Below are 25,715 nucleotides of genomic sequence, written 5' to 3' on the forward strand. Positions count from 1 at the left end.
AAGCCAGTGGCCAGTGTCGGGTGTGGCATGTGGGCCTGCGTGCTTTCAAACTGAACCATCTGGTGGAGTCCCCTTCTCGGCGCCAGGGCCCTGGGGTGCTCTGGGCTATACCCTCCCTGTGGAAAGGATTCCTACTGACGACTGGATCCACATGACCCCACCAGGGTGGGAAGGGATGTGCACGTAGGCCTGTAGGATTCTCTGTTGTCCAAGGAAAGAGACTATAAGGTTTCATCTTGTGATTTTTATAAAAACTCACAACCTAAAGACAGCTAGAGGGTAGGGGACAGGGCTGCAGTGTTGATCCTAACGGAATTTTAGACCACTCTGGGGACTGGACTGCTCCTGGGTCCCCCAAAGAGGCAGAAGTCAAAGGCAGTTCAGGGTCTCGAGCTCTGAGCCAGAGGTCGGTGTAACAATGCCAGCCTCGCCCGACGTGTGAACCCAGCTTGGTCCACTCAGGGTGGACCTCACCAGGGCCTCAGGCTTAGTCCTGGATAGAGATCTTCACAAAGAGCGTGGCTGATGGATACTGGTCTCCATTCTTAGACAAGAGGTGCACGTGGCGGTACCCTGGTGGGAAGGGCAGTTCTGGTCACTGGGAGAGGATGCTCCAGGCATGGTGAGCTGTAGTCTAAGGGAAGCCAGGCCCTGCCCACCGCTCCTGACAAGCCCCTTCCCTCCAACACTCACCCTGCTTGAGGCTGTTCCAGGGGATGGTGCTCTGGCCAATAAAGTCATTCTTAGAGGAAGCATCATAATCCTCCACTACAAAGCGGACCAGGGCAAGGTCAGGCACAGCTACCTCAAACTCAAACTCCGTGTCCCACCATGGGTTGAAACCTAGAAGGGCAGGCACCAATATCAACAGCAAGGTCATCGGTGATGCCAGCAGCCTGGCCCAGCCCAGGCCCCGAGTGCATGCTATACCGTTGTTGGTGATAACTGTCGTCTGCTGGCTGGCTACATCCTGGCCCACACCGTGGATCTCCACTATGACCTTGGGGTCCACGATTGAATTCTTATTCTTGTTGACTTTTGGCAACTGCTGTCCCGAGATGATCTAAGGGCAGGTGGGGGACAATGAGCACTGAGGGACACAGTGAGCAGGTTGGAATGCCCACAGGCCGCCGGCCCCCCTGTGTCTGGCCATACCCGGACACGGAGCCTCTTCGGAGTCCACCAGGGCCCCTGAGTCAGGGCGCGTGAGTTGAAGGTGGTGTTGGGGTCTCTCAGGAAGGCAGGTTTTAGCACATACCCACAGGCTCCATTGTCCTGGAAGCAGCCTAGGTACACATCCATCTCTGGCCCGGGGGTTTGGAAGTTCAGAGCCACTAAAAAAGTAGCAGAGCGGTCACAGGCTTGGGTTGGCCCCAGAGTCCTAGAGGCCAGCCTGCTCAGAGTGCACTGTACTCTAGGTTCCAACATGAGTTAGAAGAAGGAGCCAGTCACGTTCTGGTGTCTCCTGCCTTCCCGTCATCCTAACCGACCCTACCACATGGATCACACGTTCTGTTTGTGTGTGTGTGTGTGTGTGGTGTTGTGTGTAACGCAGGCGTGTGTTCATGTGCATGTGTGTGCATGTGTATATACGTGGAGGCCAAAGCTCAATAGCTTGGCATCTTTCCAAATCACGCTTCGCCTTTTTTTTTTTTTTTTTTTTTTTTTTTTGAGACAGGGTCTCAACTGAACCTGGAGCTCCCCAATACATCTGGGCTGGCTAGCCAGTGAGCTCCAGAGATCAGTCTGTCCTTGCCTCTGCCTCCAGTGCTGAGGTGACAGGTGGTGTGCCATCACTCCTGTGTTTTCGCATGGGTAGGAATCCCAACACAGGACCTCATACGTGTATGACAGACTTTTTTGTTGACTGAGTCATCTCCTCAGCCTGTGTTGCTGGGGTTTAAGGCAGGGTCTCATGTAGCCCAGGCTGGCCTTGAACTCCTGACTAGCCCAGCACACCCCCCACCCCCACCTGCTGGGATGACAAGTATGACACTATCCCCATTTTATGAAGAGAAGAGGCGTGAACCTACAACTTCACGCATGCCAGGCAAGCACTCGGAACAACTGAGCCACACCCTCAGCCCACACGCTCCATTTCTGAAGGCAAAACTCAAAAGGGGCTGGAGTGCACCCCAGACACAGACTCGCTGGCTGAGCAATTTCCATGCTCAGCTCTTGGCCTGCCTCTGAACTTTCTCAAGCCCTAAGACTGTCATGGCTCTAGGACCCTGAGCATCATGGCCAAGGTGCTCTCTCTAACCTCCCCCCAACTCCAGCTGGTCCATACCAATCTGGCATCCCCCATTCCACAGCTCCACAGGATTGTAGTTAGAAGAGTCGGTTCTCCGCCCAGCTGGGTAGATCCTGCTCAGGTGGTCCACGTTATGGCGGACAAAACTATTTCCTGAGAATAGGTGGACGCAAGTCAGCAGTGAAGGCCTCGGTGGGCTAAAGACACCCCTACCCACCCCCACCAGTTCTATTTGGACGTAACACAGGGAATGCCAGCCTGGGGCCCTGCAGGGGTGGAGGGCAGGTCCAGACTTGACCAGTCCAGACGGCCAAGATTGTATGCCTGCCTGTAAGGGCAGGGGGCTTACCAGATTCTTGCAGCAGTCGGAAGGCACGGCTCTCAGAGAAGGAAGCCATCTCATAGAATGCCTGCCCGGAGCTTCCGGAACTGGAGAAGCCACCAAAGTGGACACTCTTGCAGTAATTGATCATGTCAGAGAGCTCTGGCACCAGTTTTAGCTTATCCTCCTGGAGGCCGCGGGGAGGCCCAGGTTAGAGCCAGAGGGTAGGACAAGGTGGACACTGGGCACCAGAAACCCAGACAAGAGAGAAAGGCAGGGGGAGAGACAGAGAAAGAGAGGAGAGACAGACAGAGAGAGGGGGCAGAGGGTCTGAATGGCAGCCAGAGGAAAACCAAGGCAAGGCAACTGTCCCATGGGCAATAGGGCGGGGCGAGCCTGGGGCCATCCCACCTCCACAGCTTCCCCTAGAACCTTGGACTTTTGTTGTAATTGGCTCCGCACGGCCTCATCCTCCATTTCAGCAGCCTCATCTTCGTCAGATACGTCAGTAGCTTCTGGCCCGTTTTCCTCTCCGGCAGGCAGCAGCCCCCCAAACTTCTTCCCTTTCAGTAAGATCTTGCCTTTCAGTTGCTGGGGATGTGCAGCCAAACTGGTCATGACCCACCCAGGCCTCCAAGCTAGGTTCACTTCCCCACCTTAAGGGTACCCACTCTGTACCTCAGGCGAAGGCAGGCTCGTGGTAACCCCATCCAGTGGCCGGTCCAACAGCATGGGCCCCAGGATGGACCTCAGGTGATGTACCATCACTTGCTGTTGCTCCAAGCTGCAGTGGTTCTCCAGGGATAGGATGACTGGGTAGGGGGATGCCTAGAAGCCCCAAGATAAGTCAGAAGGGACTGTCCGCCCTTAGTACCCTCTCCTCACTCCCAAGGGCACACCCAACCTTGAAGGCATAGTCCCGGATGGCTCTGAGCACGTCGCAGAAAAGGATCTTAGAGGTGAAAGTGTAGCCGTGGTAGATGATGGGGTCCTGATTGGGACCATCCCAGCAGTCAAGCTCCAAGCAGCGGCAGCCTTTGCACAGAGCCCTGCAGGGGGTGGCGACAGCTAGGTTAGGACCCTCTGGGTCCCGTCCTGGGTCCTGCCCCAACTGGCCCCTAGCAATTCCTTGGACCGCACCGGATGTAGGCCTCCGTGCTGCTGGGCCCCGTGATCTGGTCTTCCAGTAGGTAGGTGTTGTGGGATGAGGACACTAAATAGTGGCTGAGCGGATGGTCCATGTCCTGGTAGACACGGCGGTGGGCCAGGTTGAAGGCGCTGCCGTCAGCCGATAGCAAGTACATGAGGAAGCCGTCCTTGGTCATCTGCCGCTGAGCCTTGGCTGGGTAGGAAGAAGCCACCATTTCTGGTCAGAGCTAGTTGCCCACCACTGTGGAAAGAGAAGTCTTTTCTCCACTCCGCCTGCCCATCCACCTTCAGCTGGTCCTCTGCAGCTCTGGGGAGCAGAATTCGTGGCCTCCCAGTATGGCTGTGGTCACAGTGTGGCGAGGCCCTGTCTCTTCTCCTTCCTCCCACTCTAAAAGCCTCAAAGGCGGAGTGTCAATGTGTCCCCAGGGTATTTAGGACTCAGGACCAAACACAGGGTCTCCCAGAAGCACTCTACTGCTGAGATGCACCCCCCGACCCCAACCCCCAATCCTTCTTTAAATCTGTACTGTGAGACTGAGTCGCACTAAGCCAATCAAGCTAGCCTGGAGGTGTTGAGCAGGACTCCGTCCTCTCTGGGTCATGTCTCAAAGCTGGACCCAGACTCGACAAAGAAGGAAGTAAAACCAACCTTGGCTTTGCCAGCCACTTCTTTCTATGTCTTGGGGCATGAACGCTCAGTGCCTTTTGAAGAAGCAACTGGAGGAAAGTGAGGCCCGGACAGGGCTGCCACTGAGCTCTCTCTCTCACCACCTCCTTATACAGATAGCCACATACTGATCAGCTGGCTCTCTCTCCAGCACGTCTGCCTGTCTGTCTGTCTGTCTGTCTGTCTGCCTGCCTGCCTGCCTATAGTTCCATCAATCTCCCAGCCACCGTCTCTGGGCCCACCAGGCCAGTCTCACCAGTCTCACTGGGCTCATAGCGCTCAATGAGGGAGAGGGCCAAGGCTGGCCCTGCCGCCTCCTCCCGCTGCTGCTGCTGCAGGAAGGTCACCAGCTTCTCCACCGACAGGGTCTCCTCGGACCCTGCAGCCTCCTCAAAGGCACGGTCAATCTCTGCCCGCTGGGTCAGCATCTTGTAGAAGGTCTCGATCTCCTCGTCCTCCAGCGAGTCCGTCTGGGAGTGGTCACACTCCTGCAAGCCCAGCACAGTCCATGGGTAGGGCTTGGAGCCAGCCTCAGCCAGGAACGAGACACCCCCACCCCCCAGCCACACCGAGCCAGCTCACCCTGAAGATCTTCCTTGCGTAGCTGTCGTCCACCTGTATGTTGAGTTCCTTCAGGAAGTCCTTCAGCTCCTTGAAGTTCATCTTGTTGTCCTTGTTTTTGTCAGCCTTCCGCAAGCAGGAGTGAATCCAGCTGGGCAAGTAGTTAAGAACACGTACAGCAGCCTGATGCCCACTGGGATCCCAGACATGTAAAGCCACAGTGGCCTGTAGGCAGCCACGGAGCAGGACAGGACCTGGAGGCCTTCCTTGCCAGGGGTGGGGGTGGGGGGGAATGGGGGGTAGGGGTGGAGGTGGGAGGTGGGTGGGAGGGGGGTGGGAGGGGGCCTTTCCCCTCATTTCTCTTTCTTTCCTTGCTTGTTGGTCTATTTGTTTGGCACTAGAGACTGAATGCCGGATGTTTGTTTGTTTGATTGGTTTGGTTTCGTTTTGTTTTTGGAGACAGGGTTTCTCTGTGTAGCCTTGGCTGTCCTGGACCCGCTTTGTAGACCAGGCTGGCCTCGAACTCACAGCGATCCACCTGCCTCTGCCTCCCGAGTGCTGGGATTAAAGGAATGCAGGGCCATCCTCGATCCTTTTTTACTTTGTATTTTAAAAGTCAGGAGCTCTCCAAATGACTCAGATCAACCGTAAACTCGCTCTTTAGTCCAGGTAGGCCTTGAACTTGCAATCCTCCTGCCTCACCTTCCTGGGTAGCTGGCAGGACTGTACCACCAGGCCCAGCTACTGTTTGCTACCAGGCCCAGTTCTATTTGCTCTCTCTGAAACCTGATGACGTTTGGAAATATTTGCTATAAAAAGGCTCACTGCAGACAATTTAGGCTACGGAGAAGGAAATCCAGTCAGTAGCGTTCCCCTGCCTGATGAGATCACCTCCCGCCATGCTGATATCAGCCTGGCACCACCATTAACCCTGCAAATCGTGTCCTCCGGCTTCTCAGACCATCAGCCAACGTCTCTCCAGTGCCCAAGGCTTAATTTACAGAAACACAGACTTCCAGCCACTGATCAGAACATGGAGATGTCCCACGCAAGCTCAAAGCCTGGGTCAAGTGCCATGCCTGGGGTGTGCCAGCTCCATGCTCCTGCCCCAGTCTAGTCTCCCTTCAGACTCTGAGGGACTGGCTGGGGAGGGAGGCCCCTAGCACCGCCCTCAGGACTAGAGCACTGGGCCAAACAGAAACAATAAGCTTCATGAGTGTGCTCAGAAAAAGGGACAATGGAATTTTTTGAAGAAACCATAAAGGAGACAACAGCGTAAGCAGCATAAGCAATGTCATACAACCTAAAAAAATAAAAATCCGGGCCTAGAGACATGGCCCAGAGGTTGGGAGCACCGGCTGCTCTTCCGAAGGTCCTTAGTTCAATTCCCAGCAACCACATGGTGGCTCACAACCATCTATAATGTGATTTGGTTCTCTCTTCTGACCTACATGCAGGCAGAACACTGTAAACATAATAAATAAATAAATCTTTTTTTAAATAAAAATACAAACATAAATAAAAACAAAAGCCTAAACCCCAGGGTCAGGCCTGGTGGTACACCCTGCGGTCTCAGCACTCAGGGGGTAAAGGCAGAAGAATCAGGAGTTTTAGGTCATCCTTAGCTACATAGCCAATTCCAGGGTAGCCTGGGCTACCTGAGACTCTGTCTCAAAACAGGCAAACCAAAACAACAATAAAAATCTAAGAAGTGCCAGGCACTGGTGCCTTTAATCCCAGCACTCAGGAGGCAGAGGCAGGCATATCTCCAAGTTCGAGGCCAGACTGGCCTACACAAAGTGAGTTCCAGGGCAGCCAGGGCTACACAGAGGAACCCTGTGATGAAAAGCAAACAAACAAATAATAAAAATCATAAATCTAAGAAGTAATTCAACTCACAATAGCACCAAATTATTAAAATTATTTGAAATCATTTTTTTAAGTATAAACTTAAAATTCGGAAAGCCATAAAACAGTAGTAAAAGAATGGAAAAGACTAGAGAGATGCCTCCTCACGTAAGATGAATTGTGGTTCTTGCAGAGGACCAGACCTAGGATGCTAGCATCCCCATCAGATGCCTCACAGCCACCTATAACCTCAGCTCCACGCGAGCTGGTACCTGCTCCTGGCCTCTGCAGTCTACGAACCTACGAACCCTATCAAATGCTGTTGGCTTCTTTTCAAGAAATTGAGCCAGGCGTGGTGGCACGCTCCTTTAATCCCAGCACTCAGGAGGCAGAGGCAGGTGGATCGCTGTGATTTCGAGGCCAGCCTGGTCTACAAAGTGAGTCCAGGACAGCCAGGACTGTTCCACAGAGAAACCCTGTCTCAAAAAACCAAAAAAAAGAAAAAAAAAAAAAGAAAAAAAGAAAAAGAAAAAGAAAAGAGAAAAGAAAGAAAGAAATCAACACACTGATCTTAAAATACACGCAGGAAGTCAAGGGATGCAGACTGGCCAAACAAATCTTGCAAAACAAAAAGACTTAGACACTCACACTTCCTGGTTATGAAGCTTGCTACAAAGTTATAGGAGCTTAAAAAAAAAAAAAAAGAGAGTGTGGTGGAAGGACAGTGCATGAAACGACAGACTAAGAGACAAGTGGCTAGAACCAAGTCCAGAACAAATACCCACTTTTACAGTCAAAGGACAGTTCAGTGGGGACATTCAAGAGGAAGACACATGTTCAGGCCCATGAGGCAGAACAGCAGGTACAGGTCCCTGACAAGCGACCTTAATCCACAAGACCTATGTGATAAGAGAGAACCGACTCCTGCAAGTTAACCTCTGCCCTCCACACACACGAGATGGCGAGTGTGCAAACACACACAACAAATAAATAATATAATTAAAAAAAAATAAGTCTCAACACACAGTGATGGAACAACTGCATATCCAAATGCAAAAAGGGAAAATAGATTTCCTACTCCACACCACACACAAAAACAAACAGAAAGTGAGCCGGAGCTTCACTTCGCAGCCAAGGGAGTGCATATAACCAAAGAGAAAGACTAAAAACTAGTGCTACTGGCGCTGTGAAAACGAGACCCCTCGCGCTGCTGGTGGGAAGCTAAACTGTTGGAATTCCCTTCGGGAAATGGTCTGTCTGGTTTTCAGAAAGTTAAACATGAGGGTGGGAAGACGGCTTGGAGGACCAGGGTTCGGTTCCCAGCACCGACATGGGACTGTTCACAATGGCTCACAGCTGAACTCCAGGGGACCCTCTTCTGACCTCCGCAGGCATTGCGCGTGCACGCACGCACGCACACACACACACACACACACACAATTAAACCTAGAACAAGGGGCTGGAGAAATGACTCAGTGGTTAAGGGCAGTGGCTGCTTTCCCAGAGGATCTGGGGTTCAATCCCTAACACCAACATAGAGGCTTGACCATATCTAACTCCAGTTTCAAGGGAACCAAGACTCTTTTCTGGTCTCCTTGAGCACCAGGCATGGACATGGCACAAGGACATATATGCAGGCAAACACACATACACTTAAAATAAAATGGTAAAAATAGAATCTTTTTTTTTTTTTTAACTTAAAACAGGCCAAGCGGTGGTGACACACACTTTAATCCCAGCACTTGGCAGACAGATCTCAGAGTTCAAGGCCAGCCTGGTCTACAGAGTGAGTTCCAAGACAGACAGACAGGGATACACTGAGAAACCTACCTCAAAAAAACCAAATAAATAAAGTTAAACATAGCAGTTACCATATAATCTGTCAGTCTTGCTTCTAGTATGTACTCAAGAGTTTTCATGGTAGCTCTAACGTCCCACAACTCATGGGTCCATTACTGATGAGTTGGGAGTTAGGAATGCATCCGTACATTAGGGAATACCCGTACAGTAGGGTACATCTGTACCGTAGGGAGCATCCATACAGTAGGGAGCAGCTGTACAGTAGGGTGCATACATACAGTAGGGAGCATCCATACAGTAGGGAGCATCTGTACAGTAGGGAGCATCCACACAGCAGGGAGCATCCATACAGCAGGGAGCATCCTTACAGTAGGTTACAGTAGGGAGCATCTGTACAGTAGGGTGCATCCATACAGCAGGGAGCATCCTTACAGTAGGGAGCATCCATACAGCAGGGAGCATCTGTACAGTAGGGAGCATCCGTACAGCAGGGAGCATCTGTACAGTAGGGAGCATCCGTACAGTAGGGAGCAGCTGTACAGTAGGGTGCATACATACAGTAGGGAGCATCCATACAGCAGGGAGCATCTGTACAGTAGGGAGGCGGCAGGGTCTGAATCTATGCTAAGTCCACAGAGAGCAATGCAGTCAAAGAACAGATGGTGGCTATCTAGACCTGGGGTTGGAGGAAAATAGGAAAGAACCACTAATGGTTTTTTGGGGCCAGGAAGGGGGTGATGCAGATGTTCTAAAATTGATGGTGATGAAAGGATGAAAGGACATCTGTAAATGTGTGAAAAACATTAAGTCAGGTTGAACGATGGTGTGTGTCTGTGTGCCTGGTCATGTGGGTGCAGGTGCATGTCTATGCATGTGGAGACTAAAGGCTAACCACAGCTATTGGTGCTTGGGTGCTGCCCACCTTGTCTTCTGTAGCAAGATCTTCACTGGCTGGAACTCACTTGTTAATCTAGGCCGGGTGGCCAGGAAGACCCAGGGGGATCCACCTGTCCCTGCTACTCAGTGCTGAGATCACAAGCACATACACCATTATCTGGCCTTAAAAATTAGATTCATTTTATTTTCAAGTGTGTGTGCATGCATGTGTGTGTGCATGCATGCATGCATACGTGAATGTGTGTGGGTGCATGCATGTGTGTACGTATGTGTACATGAGTGTAGGTACCCCTCAGAGGCCAGAAGGTCCCTGAAGTTGGAACTACAGACAGACTGCTGTGAGCCCCCTAACTTGGGTGCTGGCACCGAACTTGGGTCCTCTGGAAGAGCTGTACCAGCTCTTAACCACTGAGCCATGTTGCCAGCCCCACCCCTGGTCTTTCATTTGTGTGACGGACTCACACTCAGGTCCTCATGTTTGCATGGCAAGTTCTTTACTGTCAGAGGCACTGCCCCTTGGTTCAACACTTGGGTTAATTTTATAGTATGTGAATTATCCCTCCATAAAACTGTCATAAAAAAAGGGAGCTACAGGGCATGCTGGGAAAGGCCTATGATCCCTGCACTCAGGGAGGCAGGAGGATCACAAGTTCCAGCCCAGAACCTGTCTCAGGCAAACAAATGTGGGAACTTGGTTCCACCCTCATCTCAGGCATGCGAGACACAGGGTCACGGCATGGAATGATCCACAAGTTACCGTCCTCAGCCCACAGGCTGATCTGAAGGCTGGGGTCACAGTATCGCTCCCAAATATTCCTTGCACCCCAAGAAACACACTAGTGCTGTGCCAGCCACCCAGTCTGTGTGGTGCTCAGTTGTCACTGCCAGCTTGCCTGGATTGGAAGCACCCTGGGTGTGTCTCTAGGGAGTGACAAGGGGTTAAACAAGAGGAGATGAGCTTCTCGCCAGTGCTTGGATTCCCAAGTTGACTAAGAATGGGAAAGAAGGAAGTGAGTGGAGCACCACAGTTCCTTTCTTTCTCTCTGCTTCCTGACACAATGTGACCTGCTGCCTCGTGTTCCCACAACCATGCCTTTCCTGACCTGCTGCCTCGTGTTCCCACAACCATGCCTTTCCCGCCATGATGGTCTGTATTCTCCCAAACCATAAAACAAAGACTTCTTCTCTTGATTTGTTTTTGTCAACTATCGCAGCGACCGATTGGCAATGGAACTGACACACTCCGGTATTGTGTTACGGCACCACAACTGACCAGACCAGACCGCGTGCCACACCCAGCCAGGACCCACGACCCCCAGGAGGATACTGCTGGAGCTTCTGCCGCTGATCCATGGTGCCCGAGTGATGGATGATCTTGCGCAGGCCCTGCACCCAGTGCTGAACGTCAGCTGACGACGGGGCGATGAGATCTAGGGTGTTGCGATTGTCCTTGAAGACAATGGAGAAGCATCGGTCCTCGGGTATGTCACGGGCAAACTTCTCCAGGCCTTCTGTGCGGTGCCCCATCCGTACCTCCTGGATGTCCTCGATGGAGACTGCAGGGAGGGGTGGGACAGTAGAACAGGCTGTGAGGTAAATGACTGCCTCTGACAGAGCCAAGGCCATGAGGAGGGCAGCACAGCCAGGTGTCACAGCCAAACTGGGGGCTCAGACAGGAGAAGGGCAGAGGGGAGACTAAAAGAATGAAGACACAGAGCCTGGCATGGTGGCGCATGCCTGCAGAGGCAGGCAGATCTCTGTGAGTTCGAGGCCAGCCTGGTCTACAAAGGGAGATCCAGGATAGCCAGGGCTACACACAGTAGCCATCACAGCCAATCTCTTTAGATGCTGCCATCCCAGTGTACCCTCCACAGGCTGGCTGAGAGCCAGCCTCACCGGCATGGCTCATGCTGAGTCTCCCCACAGCAATCTTGCCATATCCAATCTTTAGCCACTCACATCCACTCAACCTGCCTCTTCCCCTGAGTCCCCAGGGGCCTCCCCGCCACCTACAGGACCACACATGTGCCATGTGCCTTGCCTGGGCCATAGGCTTTGAAGAGTGAGATACATGGCCCCTGCACCATCTGAGATGCAGAACACATCCCTGCTTAATCCCTCTTTGGCCCACTAGGCAGCTGAGCCGCCCAGGGCCAGGGATGGAAACAGGAAACCTGGGCCATGCAGCCCCCAGGCCCATGCCACATCTCCACAGGCTGGGAGAGAAAAGCCAGCTGCCTTCACTGTTAATAACAGTGGGAACAAAAAGTGGGCCGAGGGGAGTGCTTGGGGAGCCTTGGCAGGAGACAGAGAAAAAGATAAGTGGGAGAATGTGCTAGACTCAGTTTCCTCAAGGGTAAGGAGCCATTGAGTACAAGAGCCTCAACCCTTACCTGGAAAAAATAACAATTACCAACAAAGCCTGCTAAACGTGAGACCTGTGGCAGCCATCTGAGTTGGAAGCAAGCCTCCGGGGGTGGCCCTGGATCTGTCCCATGGGCTGGTCCCCATCTCAGCCTGGTTCCCTCAGCTCTGTTTTCAGGGGTGCTGGCCTGAGTGTTGCTATTGGAAGGGCATAGGGAGGGGCCTTCTCTTCTCCCTGCCTCTTCCCCTCCCTGCTCCAAGCACCGAGTGCACATTCACATGCATGCACCAGGGCTCCAGTGAAAGTCCTCTGTTTCCACCATGCCCCCCCCCCCCACCCACCAGCAGCTAACAGGAAACCCCGTATCAGGACAGGAGCCCAGGGTAGAAGCCTGTCTGGCTCCACAGACACAGGCAAGGCCAGGGGTCACTCCTGTGAGGCAGTAGTTGGTGCAGAGTCTCAAGGTGGTTTTCTGGCTTTTGTGACAGGGGCTCACATTCCTAAAGCCATTATGCATATTTGGATGGCCTTGAAGTTCCCAGCCTCCTGCCTCTACCTCCCAAATACTAAGATTACAGGCGTGTGCCACCACCACCCAGTTTATGGAGTGCTGGGGACTGAACCCAGGGCTCCATGCAGGCTAGGCAAGTCTTGAGCTACATCCCCAGCTCTCAGAGTAATTTCGGAGACACTTTAGAGTCCCATCCTCAAACGGAGGACTCCAGGAGGCTGCGGCAGAAAGCTCAGGGATTTATCCATAGCAAGGGCCTGAGTGTCAGCCTCAACGACACAGTAAATTCAAGGCAAGCTCTAGTTGTATTAGATCCTGTCTTTGTTTGTTTGTTGTTGTTGTTGTTATTTTGTTTTTCAAAACCGGGTCTCTCTATGTAGCCTTAGCTGTCCTGGACTCGCTTTGTAGACCAGGCTGGCCTCGAACTCACATCGATCCGCCTGCCTCTGCCTCCCAAGTGCTGGGATTAAAGGCATGTGCCACCACGCCCAGCTAGATCCTGTTTTTAAAAAAACAACAAACGCCAGGTGTGGTGGCATATGCCTTTAATCACAGAAAAGAAAATTCCAGGCCAGCCTGGTCTACTGAGCGAGTTCCAGAGAACAGCCTGGACTACATAGAGAAATCCTATCTCGAAAACAACAAACAAAATTCTCACAGAAGTAGCTGGGTGTGGTGGCACATGCCTTTAATCCCAGCACTTCAGGAGGCAGAGGCAGAGGCAGGCAGATCTCTGTGAGTTTGAGGCCAGCCTGGTCTACGAAGAGAGTTCCAGGACAGCCAAGGCTACACAGAGAAGCCCTAGACTCGGACAAACAGAACAAAATCCTCACAAAAAACCCACAACATTTGTGGACATAAAATGAAATAGGAGTTAAAACGGGGTTCCTCAGGGACACATGCCACAAGTCTAGCGCCTACCAGCCTCTTGCAGCTGGTAGGTTCCATACTGGACAATGTAGACAGCAGCCTCACAACTGATGGCATTGGTCTAACCTTTCCCCCCAGGGAAGGTGCAAGGCGTGTCCTGTACAGAACTTTTGGAAAGCTCCTGCACTGAAGGGCATGTCTGCACAACTACCCCCAAATATCTCAGGAGGCTCTCTCCTTTTGCACACCCACCCCCTCAGCTTTGGGTCCCTGGGCCTTTGAGAGGCTCTAGAAAGACAGTGCATAGCCCTACAGGCTCAATCGCGCTTTCCCTGCCCTGCTCCACCCCAGCCTCAGAAGGTTCTAGTCCAGGAGAGTCGGCCTCTGGAGCCTCACCTTACATTCCAGCTACTGGTAGGGCCTTATCTATCCTTGGACTTTGGGCCTAGCTTTTGGCCCCACCAACTTGGAGTACTGATCCACCCATTTTGTCTCCTGCCTGGGTGGCACCTATAAATTCAAACTGACAGATATTCTCCGCTGAAGAAATGAGCCAATTCAAGCCAAATTAAAGTATTTAAAGGCAGGTAAATTGGGACCAGCGGCTGCGGGGAGGGGTGGAAAAGAGAATTCACTTGCAGAGAGAGAGGCAACATCAGGGAGAGGAAGGCCAGCCCCTGGGCTGGAGAGTTCAGGTGGGGGACTGAGGAATGCTGGGAGAACCTGGAGACCAGGTCTGCTTTGGTATGTTAAGTAGGCACCTCAGCAGCTCACCTAGGGTCTGAATCCCAACAGTAAATAACCCTATCCAGCTCCATAGTTGCTTCTGAGCCTGGCAGTCCCCCATCTGCATTCATGGCTCTGTATCTTCATCTTCCCGTACTCTTAGGACTGCCTTCTGTGATCAGCGTCACCTCAGTTTACCTACAAATAATTTAACTCGAATCTTTGCTTGACCCCAGCCAGCCTCAGTCTCTTCCTTTTGGTCCTTATTTCATGCCTGGTCCACCTGTGGTCACGGACCGTGACTGGCCTCCACCCTACCCTGCACCATGCCACACCTACCAGGGGACCCACCACGAGACCCAGGGCACTCACACAGCTGGGACTCCGGGGACCTCATGACCTTCCGAGATTCCTGCCAGATGGTCTTGCAATCTTCCTGTAGCTTGTAGAAGCGTTCTCTCCGCCATGAGCTGGACTTAACCTTCAGGAGCTGGCTGCCCTTCAGAAGGGCCTGGAGGTCCTGGTCACCCTGCAACCCTGTGGGGAGGAATGAGGGTGAGATGCCACTTTCTCTGCCAGTGTCCCTTTCTCATCAGCGCCACAGTGGCCTGTCCTCTGCCCTCTCAGGCCCACCTGCACCAGCTCATCCTCACTTGGAGGCACTTCTCCCTCCTCCAACTCCACCAGCTAGTTCCCCAGAGCCCTGCCTCCTTCAGAGAAGACTTCTACCCACGTAAGATCATTTTTTTGCCCCAGCAGTGAGCACCGATCAAGGCCAGGGCATCTGTGCATAGCAGGCAGGTGTTTGACCTGTGTGCTACACTCTCTGCCTCGGACCCTACTTAGACATTGTGACTTGTCTTAAAACCTGAATGAGCACAGTTCAAAAACCTCTGGCTCCTGGGGGGATCTGGGAAATGACCTGGCTCAGAGTGAAGGGAGCTGGGACTAAAAGACAAAGTAGGAGAGGGAAAAAGACCAATACAGCCGGAAATGAACCACAGGCCTTCAGAGCCACATAACCTCCCACCTCCAGTGGCTCCAACATTATCTGTACCTAAGTTTCGACACACTTCCTGACCAGCTATGGGACCTCGTGACTTCATGATTTACTGCCAGGGGATCCCTGGGCCTAAGCTATTCCCTCCCCCCTATACCCCCCACCTTCCACCTCTAGCTAGAATCTGCTTAAGCCGGTCTCTGATCTTTGTCTCCAGAAGAGAACAGTGAGCCCACTATGCATTGAGTTTAGCCTGCTGGGATGACCCTGTCTTTCCTACCGGATCCCCACCACTGAGTGTCCTGGGCCTGGGCTCCCTCAGGAAACAGTTGCTTCAAGACAGATCTCAGTCTTTTCAGAAGCTGGGGGGGGGGGGCCCACAGGGAGGCCAGAACTCGGCCTGCCTGCTTGCCCTACTCCTGCACAGCTCTTGCGCTGGTTTCAGAGATGCAGGCTTGGCCTGAGTCGTGGGTTCCACAGGACTCAGTGCCCTCTCTCTGGACAGAGGCAGACAGGAGGAACCGGAAGGACACCAAGCCTCTCAGGAGCCCTTCATCCACAGATCCTGTACTAATGATGATAAAGGAGACCTGCACCCTGTCCCTTAATAACCCACCGGTGCAATACAGAGGTAGATACATATATAAGGTGGTGTATGCTTATGCACGCGTGCGTGTTCACATCACACTCAGGCCAGCAGCCAGATCTACTCAAAGCCAATTGGACACCTCATTATGTCCTGAAAACTGTGTGACGCAATAGAAAAGTAACATCAAAGATTCCAGCTGTCCTATTGGAGAGGCCAGAGTCTAGGCTAATGCTAGAGAGGCATCACAACGCCATGGGCTTCTTTTCTGAGCCCAGACCCTCCACCCCGATGTGCCCTCCCAGTTCATCCATACTGCGCACCCACTGCCTTCTACACAGTTATCTACAAGCCTGTATGGACCAGGCCTCACTCGCCCACCCTTACCCCTCATCAGCTTCTTTCTCCTAGTGAGGACCGATGCCTTGGCTTAACAGCTACCCCCATAGATTCAGGAGGGCCCCTTCTCTGCCTCATCAGCCCTGGGGTAAGCGTCTCAGAAAGCACTGTAGGCAGCCTTTGAGGTAACAGTCATGCCACACGCCACCATCTTTGTCTCGTGTGTCTACCCATTGCTAGAGGATGCTCTGACTTGGTGTGGGAAGCTCTCCTTCATTCTGGGGAATCCTGGGAGGAGAGAAGGGGGCTCACACAAAATGCTCCACACAGAGGGAAGCTTAGGGAGTTTCCAGACTCTCAGAGCAAAAGGCCACCTCTGGCCTCTGCTGGGACATCCCATTGTCTCTTCTCGGACTAAGGTAGAACTAGGAGGGGCCCCTCCTGCCCATCTGGCAGCACCCTGCCCTTCCCCCCATAAGCTGGCCGCAGCTAAGCAAGCTCCTGCTAATAGGATGGGAATGGGGACAGCCGGGAAGTGGAAGGCAAGCTCCCACCCTCTCGTTCTGGAAAACACCATGAAGAGATGACAAGTTCATCCTGTCCTGGAGCCAGCAGAGGCCCGGGCTATGGGGTCAGACAGTGATAAGCCCCAGTAGGGTGACACCTATCGCACTCCAGGAACTGGGAAATCTGGGCAGGACCTCCATAGAGTGGGAAGAGCTTCCTGGTTCTGAGGACTCTGGGTGGCCAACACAGGACCCTTGTTCTCTTATCATGCAGAAAGTCTGTGGGAACCCCTTACTCAGCCCTCACTCAGCCTCAGGAGGGCCGGGCAGGCGGGCTGTGAGCTCAGGCTAGCTGCCCACAGGGAAGCGACCATGGAGGGAACTGCTGTGGGGATTCAGGAGTGACTGTTCCCAACATGACCCATGATGAAGGTGCTGGGTACCATAAACACTCACATACTCACAGACACAACCCTGCATACAGGGACACAGTGCCCCACCCCCAAAGTACCCGTGTCGCATGGAATGGGCGTTACTGTTTTTCACACATGGGCACCCCACATACAGTGCAGGGATGTCACCACCGTAATAATAACAGCAGCCACCATAATGACAGCTAGCGTTTGAATAAGATACTGTGGGCAGCACATGTACTTAACCCCCTCAACAACCCTATGAAGAAAGGCAGTATCATTAGCCCCATTTTACAGAGGAGGAAATCGAGGCAGAAGGGAGCCGCACAGTGGAGGTGGGACTCGGAAGAAGGCAGCCTGCTTGCAGGGTCAGAGTTATGAAACACGCAGCCACCACTCAAACACAGAGACACCAGGTAACCGCATCAGAAAACCCACATCTGTTAGAGGCCAGTCTTGTTTACAAAGTGAGTCCAGGACAGCCAGAGTGACACAGAGAAATGCTATCTTGAAAAACAAACAAACAGAAAGCCCACACCATAGCACAGAATGGCAATCATGTCATCACCTTAGGTCACACAGTCACGTCGGTCATAAGCAGTTGCAGTCACCTGCACACCGTCACATAGGGTTACACACAGACACCTTCAGTTCCACAGTGTCACGCTTGGGTATACGGCATTACAAACTACGATCCCCATACAATTGGTGTCTCAATACCACGGGTGTGACAGAATCACTTAGCCAACCCAGGGGTCACCAACTGTCACTTGGCCAGGTACACATTTTCCCATCATATCATACTACACCCAACTGGGTTACACAGCCAGTGATACACGGAACCACACACGCAGGGGTGAATTTGTAACCATAAGGGGTTGGAGTTAGTGGGGAGCCTGGAGACCGGGTTGCTGGAAAAAGGGTAGGTATCTAATCCCTCCAGTACTAACCCCACGCACCCACACTGAAAACACAGCCCCACCGAGGAAGGAATTAAACTTGTACAACCAGAGGCTCGGAGGAAAGAGCGTCCTGTTCCAGCTGCCGTCCGATTCCCCACAGAGGGTTCTCAGTGTCTCCCGCACTCCTTACCGAGTCTCTGTCCATTGAGCGCCGCCACTTTACGACTCTGCTCCCGCAGGAAGAGCTCCCGGGAGCGGCTCAAGCTCCGCCGCCGCCCCCTACAACTCGGGACCCCTAGGCACTGCATGGTGCTCTCCCGGGTGAATCCAAGCTTAGAAGCCGGCAGAATCGGACAGGATCTAGCCTTGAGAAGGCGGAGCCAGAGCCTGAAGAGGGGCGGGCCCTCTGTACAAGAGGCGGGGCCATGTCCTGGGAGGCGGGGCCAAGTCTGGGGGCGGGGCCAGTGGGTTGGATGGTTAGAGAGAGTGAAAGTAGGCGGAGGACGTGGAACCAGACCCTCCGAGGCGGGACGGGAGAGGCATTCACCTCCCGTGTGGCCGAGATGGCCTTGAATTCCAGATCCATGTGCCTTCACATGTAGAGTGTTAGAATAGCAAGCATGTCTGGAGGACTAGGGTGGCAGAGCCTGCCAGCCAAAGGACAGACCCGGGGGCTGGCAGTCACCGCCTGAAAGGCGACGTGGAGGAATCACAGGCAGGAAACACACGGAGGGAGAGGCGGAGCCAGGAGGGAGGGTCCTTTTCGAGAAAGGCGGAGCCCAGGCAGGGAGCGGAGGACCAGAGGGTGTGTGAGGGTGGGGACTGGGGCGGGTAAGGGTGCAGTGTGCGGTAGAGCCTAATAGGGAACTCTGCAAGACCTAGTAGCCAACTCTGCAAGACCGCCCAGGCACCAGGACGGCAGACACTGCGCTACAGAGAGACCCCTGGTGGCTTGCAGAGTTTAAAAGAGACGCTGAGGTGGTCAGGCAGAGCAGGGGCTAGTCAACGGAGCCCGCCAATGCTCTTGCCCTCAGATACTCAACTGATTTGTTGTGACTAGGCCTTGTCTGCTCTCTGGTTTCTACTCGATTTTCCATCAAAGCAAGGTAATCCTCCAAGGTAAACACAATTCTTTCTTTCTTTCTTTCTTTCTTTCTTTTCTTTTTTTTTTTTTTTGAAACAGTGCTTCTTACTCTCCTGAAACTGTCGACCATGCTGGCCTTGAACTCAGAGATCCGCTTGCCTCTGTCTCCAGCTGAGAGTAAACGCGTGTGCCACCTCCACCAGGCACAAACACAATTCTTTAAAAAAAAAAAAAAAAAAAAAGCTGACTCCAAAAAGAGTCTGCAGGCTTGCCTAGAATAAATCAGAAATACGGCAACTTTGTGCAAAACTATGCGGCAGAGTGCCCGGGAACACTGGGACCTTTCATGTGTACAACTTTCCTTTCATTCAGCCTGTAATTACTGAGTCCCTGCTGCAGGAGGGCCAGGACACCACCCAGAGGCCTGACTCACCCCTCCCTTACCCTCTGTCCCCGACAGGTCCCCACTGGGTTCACTGCAGCAGCAAAAGTGACTCACTGGCAAAGCCAGTTTTTGGCACAGACAGCACAGTAAAAACAAAAATCCTGAAGCACAGAGCAAGTAGGCTTGTCTACAGTCACACTGAAGAATAAGTAACAAGCAAGGCACTTTAGTGTAGATGAACGAAGTGTGGACGTAGGAAAGCTTTTTATTTGGTGTGTGTGTGTGTGTGTGTGTGTGTGTGTGTGTGTGTATAGGGTAGCCTACTCAGATTGTAAAACAAAACACATATAGAGGGCGCTGTTGTTGTTGCCGTTGCTGTTGTTGTTTTTGAAGGCAGGGTTTCTCTGTGTAGCCCTGGCTGTCCTAGAACTCAACTTTGTAGGCCAGGATGTTTTGATCTCAGAGATCCGCCTGCTTCTGCCTCCCAAGTGCTAGTTTTAAAGGCATGGGCTGTCGCCTCTGCCACCACAGCTGCTGTCACCACCACCACTATATGGAGGTGCAGAACAAAGACCACCTAGGCCCTGATGCGATCGCATCTCAACATGCTGTATTTTCTTTACTTCAAAAGTCTCAAAATTCAAAACAAACAAACAACCTCTCCCATGAACAACCCACAACAAAAAAATGCAGTTTTGAGAAGGCTCATGGGCTTTTCTTGACTCCACAAATGGCCTGGGGCACAAAACAGTTTAAGACCAACACAGGCCTGGTGGTGGTGGTGGTGGCACACACCTTTAATCCCATTACTCAGGAGGCAGAGGTGGGTGGATCACTGTGAGTCTGAGGCCAGCCTGGTCTACAAAGCAAGCCCAGGACAGCCAGGGCTACACAGGGAAACCCTGTCTTGAAAAACACAAAAAACAAACAAACAAACAAAAACAAAAAATTATTTTAAAAAAGACCAACATGTGTGTATCATGGGTCCACACTGGGCCCCAGAGGCAGACAGTTTTGAGACACAGCTTCCCCATCAGTGGAGAGCTGGCCACCCTTACTTGCTGTGGTGGCTTTTCTTGGGGGCCTCGGGTGTTTAAGCAACCCAGAATCCCTAAACCTGTTAATTTTGTCTGAGACAGGATCTTGTGTACCCTAGGCTGATTTACAATTCTGTGTAGCTGAGGGTGGCTTTGAACTCATGATTATCAGCTCCTGAATGCCAGAATTGTAGTCATGTGCCACTATCCAAGCTTACACGGTGCAGGGACTAAACCCAGGGATATGTGCGTGCCAGGCAAGCGCTCTGCCGAGTTAAACCCCCAGCCACCACTAACATTTTATCCTGGCAACATCCTCCATGGAAAAATATATTGTAATCTAATGGACGAGAAAAAGGCTCAGAAAGGCAAAGGTTTCACAGTAAATAGCAAAGCCGGGTTGGAGCCAGTGGCTCTCAGGGGCCCCTTTCCCCTTTACAGAATGCCAGCTCTTTGCAGTAGGCAGGTGGGCCAGGTGTAGGGAAGTCAGTGTGGGTGGATACCTTCAGTTAAGGCAAAGGTCCTGCAAGGTGATGTCTTTTCAGGCACATTGTGGGACCTGCTGAAAATGCCCATCCAGGCTTAGCTAAAGCAGATTAGGGGGTTGGGATAGGAGGGGGGGATGAGGACTGGAGCATACATTGTTGGGCTCAGTGGCAGAAAGAGCTCCTGGGATCATGCATCGAATTCCAGCCATGCTTGCCCTTGGTAGTGCTCCATCATCTGCCCGTGTGTGTGTGTGTGTGTGTGTGTGTGTGTGTGTGTGTGTGTGTGCGCGCGCGCGCGCGTCCGGCAAGGCTGGAATCTGATGGTCTACCTGTGGTCATCCCACAACCACAGCACCCTGTGAAATAGGTGTGTTTCCTCTCATTTTCAAATGAGGAAACCAAAGCACACAGAAGTCAAGTGAGTTGTCTGACATGAAGACAGAGAGAGAGAGAGAGAGAGAGACCCTGGTGTTTGTCTTCACAGTGTATACCTTCACCCAACACTGCCTTGGCATGAGTAGGAAGTAAGGACAAAAGGGACATTTCATCTCTACGTGAGTCCATAGGTCTCCACCAATGGAAGGGATTGACGGCATTCCTGCAGCAGACCCCCCAGCTGCCCAAGCCAGACATGTGGTCAGACAGCAGGCGACAGGGCTGTGGGAACTGCACTGCGGAAAGAGACGCAGACTCCCCGGCAGAAGGACAGCTAACGGATACAAGCCCCAGGGACCACACTCTCCCGCCACCAAGTCTCCTCAACCATCCTTACTTCCTCATCTGGTTTGCAATGTAGGCAGAAGGTGCTTGGTGGAGGTCACTGTGGATGCCAAGCTGGAAGTGGTGGGCCCACAGGTTCATCAGCTTGGTCACAATGGACATTCCTGTCCTGCAGGAAAGGCTCGACTGAGTCACACATTCAGGAGGCTGGTCTCAAACACCATAAGCTAGGCTGGCCAGGCCTATGCTATTAGACTGAGGCTCAGTGTCTTTCTCAGTAGGAAGATACCAGGACTGACCCAGGAAAGAAATAGGATAAGAGTACCGTCGCTGAGGCGAGAGCCTGTTACAACATGACCCAAGGCTTCTGTAGTGTCCAGAGGCAACCAGAGAGTTCCGAGGGAGGCAGGCAGGGACGATCTTGGTAAGTAGACAGCAATAGCTAGTAGATGGGGAAGGGGCAACTGTGATCCTCCACGCTGTCAACCCTCTGTTCCCCCTAGTGGCCTCTGAAGAGAAGGGGGCTGGGCAGGGACCCAGCCTGACAAGGTAGCTTTGAGAAACCCTAGCTTACTGGGCTCCGGCTACAAAGTCTAGGTTAACTGACAAACACAAAAGAGACCGGGGACTGGCTGCAGAGCTCATATCCAGCCAGAGTGGAGCACAAGGCTAGGGAGCACAAAAATCTACAACCCAGTTGGTAAGACGTCTCAGGCCAGTAAAGGGGATTGCTACCAAGCCTAGTGACCCCAGTTTGATCCCTGGAATCCATACGTAGGAGAGAAGCAATTCCTGCAAGTTACCCTCTGACCTACGTACACCCACACCCCCTCAAATACACAAACAAATACATGTTTTATTAAAAGCAAAACAAAACTCCAATCTCAGGGATACTAGAATCAAGCGAGAAATACTGTTAAGCGGTGGATTGGTGTAAGAGCTGCAGGGTTTGCTGAGCTAGTAGATGACCTGAGGAGACATGAAAGAAAGACTCCCCGTGTACACACCCCACCTCTTACCCGCGCGAGTGTGCGCCTTCCCTCCCTCCTCCCCCCCACCCCGGCCCTCCCCCGTGTACGTGAATGTGAACTCCAGTAGTTCCTCTCTCTTTCCTGAGGCTTCTAAGACTTGCAGCCAGAAGCCTGGACTTTCCTCTCTGCTAGAGGGACAGCCCTGGGGAGAAGAGCTAGCCCAGACTGGAAGAAACAAAGCCGCTGTACAAAGGACCAAGCTGCAAGGCTATTCTAGCCAAGACCCTGCCCACTCAGGCCATAGGGTCAGCAAATACGATCGCCCTGGCATCGCTGTTTTCTGTTCTGGGCAGCGAAGGCTGCCAGACCGACCTCAGCCAAACTTGCACACCTCCTCCTCCTCCTCCTCGCCCCACCCCTTTACACCCTCATCCGCCGCACCCGCGCGGCCTGACGCGGTCCGGACACACCCGTGTTTTGGGAAGCCTCTGAGAACTTGGTGGTCTAAGGATGCTGTTCCTTTCCTTTCCCAACCCTTTAGGTGCCATCTGGACCGAGGAACCCAACCTTTTATGAACAAGATAAGGGGAAATCCCGGAGAGAAGTCTGCACTGCTCTCCGATCTCTTGGGCCAGATTTAGGGGGAAGTCTGGAACCGCCCAAGGTTTGCCCGGCGCGGAGCCGGGTGAAGATTTCCCGGATCCCCCAAGGGGGGCCAAGGAGTTGATTTCTCTGATGGTGAAAATGCAGCTGAAGGAGCTGCTATCCCTGCCACCCTGGTAGGGACAGGCTTTCCCGAGGGTCTCCCCTGCAGACGGGACACTCACCATGGAGGGTCAGGAAGTCCCGACCCGAGTTCATGCCCGTCGGGGCTCGCGGCGGAGGGGACACGGCGTGACTCACTTGAGCAGCAAACGAGCGAGCGGCCTGGGGTCCCAACGCAGGCCAGTGCAGGGACCCAACTGAACTGCGATGGGAGGAAGCCGGGAGTGGGGGGGTGGGTCCACAGCACCGCACCGCCCCCACGGCCCGCCAACCGGCTCTTCTCCCCGCCCCATCCAGGGGACCGGGAAAGGACACGGAGAAGGGGGCTGGGAAGACTGGCCAACCCTGGCCGGGGCTCGGGCCAGCTGGGTGCGCCCGGGCCAGAAATAGTCAGATCCCTCCCGCTTCCTCCACGGCCGCCACCCACAGGCCCTGTCATTACCGGCGAGCTGCCTGCCCCACGCCCTGCCTGTGGGCGCCTAGCATCGTTGGGGTTGTGGGTGATGTGGGAAAGAATCAGAATCGTGCCTTAGCAGGGACAGGGATCACTGCTTCCTTAAGCCGCGCTCTAGTTGGGCAGTCTGAGTTGTATTCCGAGAAACCAGTGCAAGCACGGGCCTACATTGAGAAATTTGGGGACAGTAATATCTAGATTCTCCCCACTCCTCCAGAGGGACGATCTCCTCTTTCAGGGAGACTTCGGGGGGGGGGGCTGGGGGTGCTTTCGTTAAGGCAGGGGTAATAGCAAGCAGGTACAGGCCCCTCGCCCCCTAATGAGGGGAGAAGAAAGAAGGGAGGCCTCCCATGAGGCTGCCTGGATAGGGGGTCCCCTGGTGGACCCCACCGCTGATGGTGAAGGCGGTTAGCCTGGAAAAGGCTAGCCTGGCTCACCTCAGCCCTTTCGCTTCTGGCACTAGCATGCCTCCGTGGGCAGATGAGTGTTGAGGCTGGGTAAACCGTGTTCATGTACCTCCTCCTTACCCCCCACCCTGTAGTCTGGGGCTGGTTCCTTGTCTGGCACTGAGCTCCCATCCTGATGCCCTGGGAAGGCTTCCCAGCAAGGCTCCATTGTAGACAGAGGCTGGGAGGAGGAAAGATGAGAAACCCCCATCTCTTTCTCCAAAGCGCTGCTCTCTCTGGGTCCTCCTGGAGCCTCAGAACCTCCCACCTCGATCTCTGATCCTGCCCTGCGGCCTGCTAGGCACTCTCACTGTGAGTCAGACCTCCTCAAGCCTGGCTCCTCTCCTCAACCTGAGAGCAAGAGTTCCTGACACGGCCAGTTGGCAGCTTCATCGCCAGTGTCATCTCTTCTTCTTGTCATCTCGGTCTCCGAGTCTTGGGCTCCAAGCCGGGGCATTATCAAGTACTAAGGCCTCTCCCTCTGCCACAAATGGCCCTGGTGGGGCCACATGCCCCCCCAAATCACTTGAAACAAGCCCATTTCTGTCTTCCCTCAAACACATTGGTTGTCTCCTCCCTTGCCTGGGGTTGGCAGATAGAATGTACATGCTGACTCAAAGCCAGGTTCTGCCAGAAATGAGGTGTGCCACACCCTGTTCTGAGTGCGACCTGTAGGATGGTGCTCCCCCTTGGCTGAACCTTCCCCTCCGCTTTCTTCTTCCTCCCTCATGGGGTGAGAGGTCCTCTGCTCTGTGCAGCTAGGTTTAAGTGGTATGTGTAGGGTGACTCTATATGGTGGGGGAAGGCTGGGACATATAAGACACAGCAAGAACTGTCGAGCAAAACTACAAAGTGGTTGGACTCTGTCTGCCCCCAACTCCCACGGCAGCTGTGTGGGCCTAGTCCTGGCTCGCTATTGCATTTACCCTACCCCAGAATCTTGGCAAAATCTCCTGAGACTCCGGTTACTCATAGAGCTCAGCACTAGGCTTTCTTTGAAGTGTCTGAAACCTGCTCTATATAGACAGAGATCCAGCATTGTCCCACACCCCCAACCCCTGGCTGTCTCAGTACCAAGGGTCTGCGCAAAGGTGGAGGCTGGGGAGGGGGCTTCTGAGGTGACTGTGGAAAGGTCTAGTATTAGAGCCAGTCCTGTCAGGGGCACTTCCCTTGGCCCCCATACCATGCCTCACTTTGACAGTAGTGTGTACATAAGTGTGTGCACTATCAGCACAAGAATGCGAAATTTCAGGATGGTCAGGCTCCTGGGCTCACCTTGCTCGGCCCCTCCCCCAGGAAGCTCAAACCAAGCCTAGCCTGGGTGAGTGAAGCCAATTTGGTCATCTCCCTGTCTTTAGATCCCAAGTCAGGGTGAAGGAGTCGTTTCTGCAGTGAGAATCTAAGCAGGAAATTTTGCTTTTCTATAACCAGGAGCAACCGTTGGCTCTGGGAGAAAATGAAGTCACAGATGGGATGTAGATGGCACCGATACTCGCCTACCAAGGGATCTGGGTTAGAGTTCGTCTGCCCATGGCCTTCTCGAACACATCCTGGTGGCCACGGAGGCTCTTGCTCTAAGGCCATGGCTTTGCTTTTTGAAAACTGTGAACTTCGCTTTGGCTCCATGCAAAAGGTCCTGACCCAGGTCC

General features: G+C 53.1%; 1 protein-coding gene across 2 annotated transcripts; it reads right to left on the minus strand.

Moving 5' to 3' along the window:
- Positions 1-438: 438 nt before the first annotated feature.
- On the minus strand, positions 439-23,363 carry Plcd1 (phospholipase C delta 1). Of its 2 annotated transcripts, none has more exons than XM_051140157.1 (14): positions 23,229-23,363; positions 14,343-14,507; positions 10,826-11,054; positions 4,975-5,104; positions 4,649-4,880; positions 3,717-3,918; positions 3,481-3,625; positions 3,255-3,404; positions 3,009-3,167; positions 2,604-2,763; positions 2,291-2,407; positions 1,156-1,334; positions 931-1,063; positions 439-843 (listed from the first exon to the last, which is right to left on the minus strand). In XM_051140157.1, the coding sequence occupies exons 1-14, from the start codon at positions 23,260-23,262 to the stop codon at positions 635-637; spliced, it is 2,244 nt and encodes a 747-aa protein (XP_050996114.1). In that variant the 5' UTR covers positions 23,263-23,363; the 3' UTR covers positions 439-634. The 2 variants fall into 2 exon arrangements, with proteins under 2 accessions (XP_050996114.1, XP_050996113.1); XM_051140156.1 differs by lacking the exon at positions 23,229-23,363 and adding an exon at positions 17,907-18,073.
- Positions 23,364-25,715: the final 2,352 nt, after the last annotated feature.

Source organism: Acomys russatus, chromosome 32 (assembly GCF_903995435.1).
Source record: "Acomys russatus chromosome 32, mAcoRus1.1, whole genome shotgun sequence".
Classification (NCBI taxonomy): domain Eukaryota; kingdom Metazoa; phylum Chordata; class Mammalia; order Rodentia; family Muridae; genus Acomys; species Acomys russatus.

Coding starts and splice junctions, on each gene's coding strand:
- Plcd1 (XM_051140156.1), bottom strand. CDS start 18,024: ATGCAGTGCCTAGGGGTCCCGAGTTGTAGGGGGCGGCGGCGGAGCTTG. Junction 11,055..14,342: donor GTCCCCGGAGTCCCAGCTGT/GTGAGTGCCCTG, acceptor CCCTCCCTGCAG/TCTCCATCGAGGACATCCAG. Junction 2,764..3,008: donor AATTACAACAAAAGTCCAAG/GTTCTAGGGGAA, acceptor CGCGGCCTCCAG/GAGGATAAGCTAAAACTGGT.